The 7,517-nt window shown below is 58.8% G+C and overlaps 1 protein-coding gene across 3 annotated transcripts; it reads right to left on the bottom strand.

Annotated features, from left to right (window-relative positions):
- Window positions 1-1,205: 1,205 nt before the first annotated feature.
- On the bottom strand, window positions 1,206-5,289 carry ZNF358 (zinc finger protein 358). Of its 3 annotated transcripts, none has more exons than XM_060007598.2 (3): window positions 5,061-5,289; window positions 3,257-3,362; window positions 1,206-3,011 (listed from the first exon to the last, which is right to left on the bottom strand). In XM_060007598.2, exons 2-3 carry the CDS (start codon window positions 3,327-3,329, stop codon window positions 1,279-1,281), a joined length of 1,806 nt encoding a protein of 601 aa, XP_059863581.1. In that variant the 5' UTR covers window positions 3,330-3,362; window positions 5,061-5,289; the 3' UTR covers window positions 1,206-1,278. The 3 variants fall into 3 exon arrangements, with proteins under 3 accessions (XP_059863581.1, XP_059863580.1, XP_059863582.1); XM_060007597.2 differs by lacking the exon at window positions 5,061-5,289 and adding an exon at window positions 4,672-4,813; XM_060007599.2 differs by lacking the exon at window positions 5,061-5,289 and adding an exon at window positions 3,537-3,651.
- Window positions 5,290-7,517: the final 2,228 nt, after the last annotated feature.

Genomic DNA, 7,517 nt, shown 5'->3' with positions numbered 1-7,517 from the left:
TCCCCACTCCTATGGCTATAAACCCATAGTCCCCCAAGATTCCCTATGGCCTGGACCACTGCAACAACCTCCCTGATCTTGGGCTCCCATTCCGGATCCCCTCCATTCCACTCGCCATCCAGCAGCCAGAAGCATCTTCAAAAAATAATTCGTATCAGTCAGAACCTGTTGGTAGCTTCCCATTTCCCTGGGATGACAAGCAAACTCCCCTCTTCAGTCTACCAGGGCCTTCTGTTCTGGCCCCACCTAACTCCTCCCCTAGCTCATCTCTCAACGGCCCCAGGGCCTTTGCACAATCTTGCCCTAGAGCATAAAGGTTAAGAACTTAGGCTCTGGAGGGCAGACAATTTGGGTTTAAATCTGGGCGCTCCCAACCACCACTTCTGGGTCTTCCAAAAAGTCCCTTGAACGCCATGTGCCTCAGCGTCCTCATTTGCAAAATGGGAATATTCATAGTTACCTGCCTCGTGGAGCTGCCGAGAGAATTAAATGAGAAAATGCTAGAGCATAGCACAAGCCTGGGCAAACAGTACTGATGATTAAATTAGAGGTTATTGGGATTATAAAGTCCTTCCTTGGGAAGGCTGTCTGCCATCTAAATCAGAAGTCTTGTTATGCTTCTTGTTGAATGTAACATACTCTGTAATTACTTTTTAAATGTTTCTAAACTTGGTCTCTGAGCTGTGTGAGGGCCAAGGCCATACTTATCTTGTTCCCTGCTGAGACCCAAGCAATCAACAGATGTTTGTTGGATGCATAAATGAGTGCCCTCCTTTGTCCCGTGGTGTACCTGCAATGTGGGCTTTGAAGGGCAAGGGGTAAGTTAGGAGAGCAGACGGGGCAGGGCCACCCACATGGTTTCATACCAGCCTCCACCATCAGCCTACTATACGGTCAACATGCCAGAAATCCCACCATTCCTGGGAAAGCCAACTCCAAAAGGAAGGGAGTTAGATCACCCACAGGATAAGTCTGCCCCTGACTGGGGTGGCCAGGTCTGGGGGAGCAGGGAGTGGCAACTGCTGGGATGGACCAGTGTGAGCCCTTGTGGGGGAAGCTAGGAAGCCTGGAGGGTATTGGGGGAGGAGCCAGGACATTGACGTTCTATTTGTATGTTTGGCTCCGGCCATACCCTCCCATCTCCAGAAGAAGAGGCTGTGCATCAGAGGAAAAACAGCAACAGGAGAACCACAACACAGAGCCAGGAGGCAGTGGGAGGATTTTACTAACTGCACAACACACAACTTTCCCAGGCCCCTGTGGGTGCCAGCATGCCCTTCAGCCATCAGGCCCCAGCAGTGCCCCTTGCTCCTGCACCCACTCGGGGCTCTCACCGGTAGGGAGGACTGCGCTGACAGTGTCATGGGTGGGAGAGCCGGGGTCAGGGTGGGACTCAGAGCTGGGGTCAGGGCTGGGCACGGGATCCGGGTCGGGGCTGGGACCAGATCTGTGATCGGGGCTGGCCACAAGGTCGGAATTGGCATTGTGCCCAGGCTCAGGGTCAGAAGATTTGACAGAATCAGGGGTGGGGGTAGATCCAGAGCCAGGGATGGGTTTGGGGCTGGGATTGCGGGGGGAGCCCAGCGCAGAGCCAGGGTCAGGGTCAAGGCCAGAGCTGGGGCCGGGGCTGAGGCCCAGGCCTGAACCCAGCACAGAGACAGCATCAGGACCCAGAAGGGAGACCTGCCCCGGCCTCAACATCGAAGCGGGGCCGAGGCCCAAACCGGCGGCGGCCGCAGCAGCTGCAGCGGCCGCGCCCTCATGCACTCGCTTGTGCTTGGTGAGGCTGGAGGCTTGGCCGAAGGCCTTGCCGCAGAGCTGGCAGCGGTAGGGGCGCTCGCCCGAATGCACGTGCAGGTGCTGCAGCAGCGCCGAACTCTGCCCAAAGGCCTTGGAGCAGTGGGGGCAGGCATAGGGCCGCTCGCCGGTGTGGATGCGCAGGTGATGCTGCAGGTTGGAACTCTGGCCGAAGGCCTTGCCGCAGTGGGGACAGCGGTAGGGGCGCTCGGCCGTGTGTGTGCGCTGGTGCTGCAGCAGCGCGGAGCTCTGGCCAAAGGCCTTGCCGCACTGCGGGCACGGGTACGGCCGCTCACCCGTGTGCGTGCGCAGGTGCTTCAGCAGCGCCGAGCCCTGCCCAAAGCCCTTGGCGCACACCGGGCACTTGTGCGGCCGCGGGCCGCCGTGCGTGCGCAGGTGCTGCGCCAGCAGCGAACCGTGCCCGAAGGCTTTGCCGCACACAGGGCAGTGGTGCGGCTTCTCGCCGCTGTGGCTGCTGCGGTGCTTGAGCAGCGTGGAGCGCCAGCCAAAGGCCTTGCCGCACGCCGCGCACTGGTAGGGCCGCGCGCCCGTGTGGATGCCGCGGTGCTGGGCCAGCGTGGCGCCGTGGCTGAACGACTTGCCGCAGTCGGGGCAGCGGTAAGGCTTCTCGCCGCTGTGGGTGCGGCGGTGCTGGCTCAGACCCGAGCTGCGGCGGAAGGCTCGCCCGCAATCCGGGCAGGAGAAGGGCCGGGGCGGGCTGGCAGGTGCAGGGAGCACCGCGGGGCCGGCGGCCAGGACCTCGGGGGTGGCAGTGAGGTCGGACGAGAGGGGGTCCAGGTCTGGAGTGGCAGCGGGACTGAGGGTGTCGCTGTTAGGGTCGAGAACCAGGGGGACGGGGCCGATGACGTCTGGGTCGTCAAAACTTGAAGACATGGGGTCGAGATCTTGGGGATCCGAGTCATGGATCCCCGAGATGGAGCTCGGAGCTTCCACATCGGGATCCAGATCCTCGGAGACAGGCTCCAGCTCTTCATAGCTGGGGTCCACATCTTCAGAGACAGTGTTGAGGTCTTCCGGCTCAGGCTCTGGGTTTTCAGAAACTGGGTCCAGCTCTTCACTCTTGGGGTCTAGGTCTTCTGAGTCGGAGTCAAGCTCTTCATAATTGGGCCTCGGGCCTTTGTGGCCTGGGTTCCTGACTAGGACCGAACGCCGCATCCCGGGTGTGGAAGTGCTGGCTGCTTCCGGGGCAGGCTCTACGGGGTGAGGGCAGAAGGTGAGTGGAGGTAGGTTCTGGGGAACCGGGGGGTCTCTTTTGGAGCCTGAGCAGGGAAGGGAGAGGGGGCTAGACCGTGCCCCAGATCCCACTCCGGGGCACACACACGGATCATTCTCTTGTCTTGTACTGCAGGGAGATTTTGCACTCGCCCCCGCCAGGGCAGGGAGAAGAGGGACCCTGGTGGGACATGGGGAGGGGGGGACTCCCTTCTCAGCCCCACACCTGGATAGAAGTCGTGGGACCCAGCACTAGAGGTCTCCAGTACCCAGCTCCATGGCTCTGCCCCTCTCTCCATCCTGGGCTCCTCCTCTGGTGGGCAGCTTGGGTCCTGTGGAGGAGAGAGAGTCTAGATACCTATCCCCTTGACCATGGCCCCTTCATGGGGAAGGCGGGGGTGTCTGGGTTCTCGTGCTTTCTGCTCAGTACATGGCCTGAATTCCAGTCCCATAGTTGGGGGTGGCATGTTGGGGGTTCCTAGTAGGGAGGGCGACCCCTGGCTCACCTCCTAGAGAAGAAGCATCCTGACCTCTGAAGCCTCTATCTGGGGGAAAAGTGGGGCGCGGGCAAACAACAACTGGTACTCCTCACTGGGGGAGTGCAGAAAGACCCCTGGCTTGCTTCCTGGGGAAGAGACAACGTGAATTCCAAACCTTACAATTCTGGGGTAGGAATGAGTCCAAACACCTGTATTCTATCTTAGATAGAAGATCTTGAATGCAGATTTCTAAAGCTAGCGTGAGTGCGGGGATATAATATGTGGGACCCCTGGAGGGAGCAGGGAGACCCATGGATCCATCAGCCAGGAGGGTAGGGACAGGTGTCGGTGTACCTGTTTGCCCAAGTAGATAGAAGATCCTGAATTCTAACCCCTAGCTGGGGTGGGCAAAATAATACCTGGGGCTCCTCTTGGGTTACTGGAGGGACCCTGGGCCATCTCCTAGGAAGGGGAGATTCCTGAGTGACTGACCCCACGATCGACGTACGGGAATGGGCGTCAGGAACTCTGGTCCCCTCCTGGAAGGAAGATCCTGAATTCTAGCTCCATGGCTAGAGGTAGGGAGGGGGGCAGAGAAACAAGCTGGGATCCCTTCAGGGGAGCAGGAGGAAATCAGGATTACCTGAAGGGGAGGTGATGCCCACCACATGGCTAGGCCTCGGGGAGAAAACAACAAATAGATCTATTCCTGGGAGACAGGGGAGGACCTTTGGCTCTCCTTCTGGGGAGGGGGACCTCCCGAGCCACAACCCCAGAGCTGGGAGTGGGTACGCAAACAGAGAGGGCTGAGTTCCTAGTTCACCTCCTTAACTTCCACGACGGAGGGTCAGGAGACAGTGCTGAGTCCCTTCCTAGATTGCCAGGGGGCAGGGGGACCCTAAGATTCGCTCCTGAATTCCCATCTCTGAGCTGCACGCTGGGAGGAGAGATAACTGGGATCCTTCTCTGAGTTCCTGGGGGGCAGGTGGAACCCTGGATCACCTCCTGGGGAAGGGGCTTCCAGAACTCTGGACCCCAAGACTGGAGAGTGAGGGGAACAATAACTGGGGTCCTGGGGGAGGGAGGGAACCCCTGGATCCCCCTCTTGAAGATGGGCTTCCTGAACTCCCTACCCCAGGCTGAAGGGTGAGGAGAACAATACCTGGGGCCACTTCTGGGTTCCTGGGGTGGGGGGTCTGGAGCGCCTCCAGGGGAGGCGGGCGTCCTGGACTCCCGTCCCCACCCCAAGTGAGGGGTTCTCCCCCCACCCCCATACCTCCCGATTGACGGCGCCCAGCTCGGGCCGGGCCCTCCCCCGGGGCCGCAGCGGCGGAACCGGCGCGCTAGGCCCGCGGGTCGCGCGGCCCCCTCCCATCGCGCCGGCGTCTCTGCTCTCCCGGGCCGGGGCTGGCGGCGCGCGAGGCGAGGGAAGGGGGTGGACAGAGGTCGCCCAGGGCCGCGCCCCGCGCCGGGGCCCCCTGCCCGCCCGCCCCCCTCACCCCCGCCCCATCGCGGCCGCCGCCCGCCCGACCAGCTCACGGGGACACTCACCCGGCGCCCCTCGCCCCAGCCCGGCCCGCCGCGCCCGCCGGCGCCCCCAGGGCCCGCAGGAAGCCCCCCGCCCGCCAGCCCCGCCGGCGGCCCCCTCGGCCCTGCGGCCCCGCCAAGCGCTCCCAGGGAGCGAGAGGGGCCGGCCGAGGGCCGCAGCGGGAGCTGCTGGGACTTGTAGTTCGCCCGCGTCCGCCTCGGCCGTCGCCATCGCTGCCCCCGCCTCCCCCCGGGCCAGCCTTTGTCCCGGCCCGGCCACCCGGCCGCGCGGCCGCGCCTTTGTCTGCGCCGCGCCCCGCCCGCGCTGTCCCCGCCGCGGCCTCTCCTCTTCTGCGTCTCTCTCAGCCGCTCTCGATCCCTCTCCGCCTCTTCCTCTCTCTCTCTGTTCCTTCTCTGTCGCTCTGTCCCTCTATTTCTATGTCTCTCTCCATTTCAATCTCTTTGCCTCTCTTGCCCTCACTTTTTCTGCCTCTGTCCCTCTGTGTCTCTATCCTCTTCTCTCTCCCTGTCTCTGCCTCCTGCCCAGGTCTCTGACTCTCTCTGGTTTCAAGAAACACCGAACATTCTCTCTCTGTCTTGCAGACTGGCCACGCACATCAGCATAGTCAAGACGCTGAGAATTTACAAACTTGTGTATCTTTGCTCAGTCCAGCATTTCCCTCTAAGACTCCTCCTCCAAGGAAAAGAGTTGGGGATACTGAGTGTTTCCTCCTTCTCCTCCCTGGTCACGCACCGCTGTCACTGGTGGACTCCCCGTGCCTGATGCTCCCTCTGAAGCCTAGACCAGATCTGGGAAGCACTCCGGGCAGACTTTACCTGGAGACACAGATCCCCGTGAGGAGGGAGTGAAATACAGCCCCGGCAGCTGGCAGCTGGGCCGTGAGATGTTCTTCCCTGAACATAAACAACGATCCCAGAATATAAACAATGATCACACAAGGCCGCTCTGTGACCGCGCCTGAGCCGAGATAGACACAAGGACACTCTGCAACCACAAAAATGAATACACACCCCCTCCTCTCCCCCCCGCAACTAACACAGATGACCGCCGCTTCTTCCCAATGACGGCCGCATGTCCATCCTCCCACTTCTGAGATAAGAATCACCAAAATACCCAGTCCCAGTCGCCGATCTGCTCCCTGCTTGCTGACAGCACCAGGCTAGAGCTGCTTCTACTCTCCTCTTCTTAAAATTACCCAGCACAAGCCTGAATCCTAAAAGATGCCCTCCTGTCCCCCAACTCTTCTGGAGATGCCCCATGGTTCCCCGCTACGGGATCTTCCTTGCTGCGCAAGCTAAAAAAAATTTTTTTGACTACAGGTGTGCTTCCGATGGTCTTTGACGAATTTGGACAGCACCTACCCTTGCGTGCAAATCAGGCCTCCGGGGGACTTCGCTCTTCCTTCCAGAACCTTCTAGATCTGGGCTGAACTTGTGGCCTGAGACCTGCTTTCCAGCTCTCTGTGGAGAAGCCAGCAGCAGATCTGAGAGACTTGAAACTGCAGTTGGATTATGTCGCTTGTTCTTCATCCTACTGGATGATCCCATTACAAATAATACTTGTAATGACAGCTGTCATTTCAGTCTGCCCAGTATGTCTCTCAGCACCTCGCTTTCCCTTTGTGGAGCCCCCTCCACTACTCCAGATGGACCCGTGTCTAACCCGTGCCCCCCCAGTACCATGCGATCTAAACTTACCAACCCAAGAACCCCACCCCCCGGCCACAATGAGGTCTGGGACGAAGTCATGAGGTTGGAGAATCTCTTTCTTCCTTTGGGATCATGAGCTGTTTATTGGCTTCCTTCTGCCTGCACCCACCTTCCTCAGTTGTCTGGAAGAACAGTCTGCAGACTGAAGCCAATCTATACCAGGATGTAGGGGTGAGAGAGAGACAGCTCTAGCTATATTGGTTGAGCTCTTGGACATAGCCGTACCTGAAGCCGGAAAGCCCACAGTCTTTCCAGCCAACAAGTTTCCTGGGTATTTGAGCTAGTTTAGTGGGTTTCTGTCTCTTGCAGTCATGACAGTCTTGACTAATTTAGACATGATTTCCAGAAAAGGGAAGGGTATTGAAGGAAATAACTTAAAATGTGAAATTGACTGAACAAAGGTGAAGTAGAGGGCCAGGGCCACCTTGACATATATATTCATTATAAAGTGAATAGGCCTTCAAGATTTGTGCAGTGCACAACCTCCCCAGATATATGTGGCAGCCCTGTAGAAGGGCCTTGCTCAGGAAACCAGAAATCTGTTATGTTGAAGAAAAATGGCCGATTAAATCGTTGCCTGTTTTATCTTCGCACTCTGTGTGTCACCTGGGACTGTGGCTCGAGCGGCTTTGGAGGAAAATATCAGGATGTTGGAACATGTGGGAGCTTTCATGAAGTCTTCGGCAAGGTCTTATGAGATAGACACAAGCTACCTCTATGTGCTCCTTTTTTTATACATTTATTTATGTT

This window comes from Delphinus delphis, chromosome 3, assembly GCF_949987515.2.
Source record: "Delphinus delphis chromosome 3, mDelDel1.2, whole genome shotgun sequence".
Classification (NCBI taxonomy): domain Eukaryota; kingdom Metazoa; phylum Chordata; class Mammalia; order Artiodactyla; family Delphinidae; genus Delphinus; species Delphinus delphis.
The sequence above is the reverse complement of the archived record's forward strand: the minus strand, read 5'-3'. Positions and strand labels throughout refer to the sequence as shown.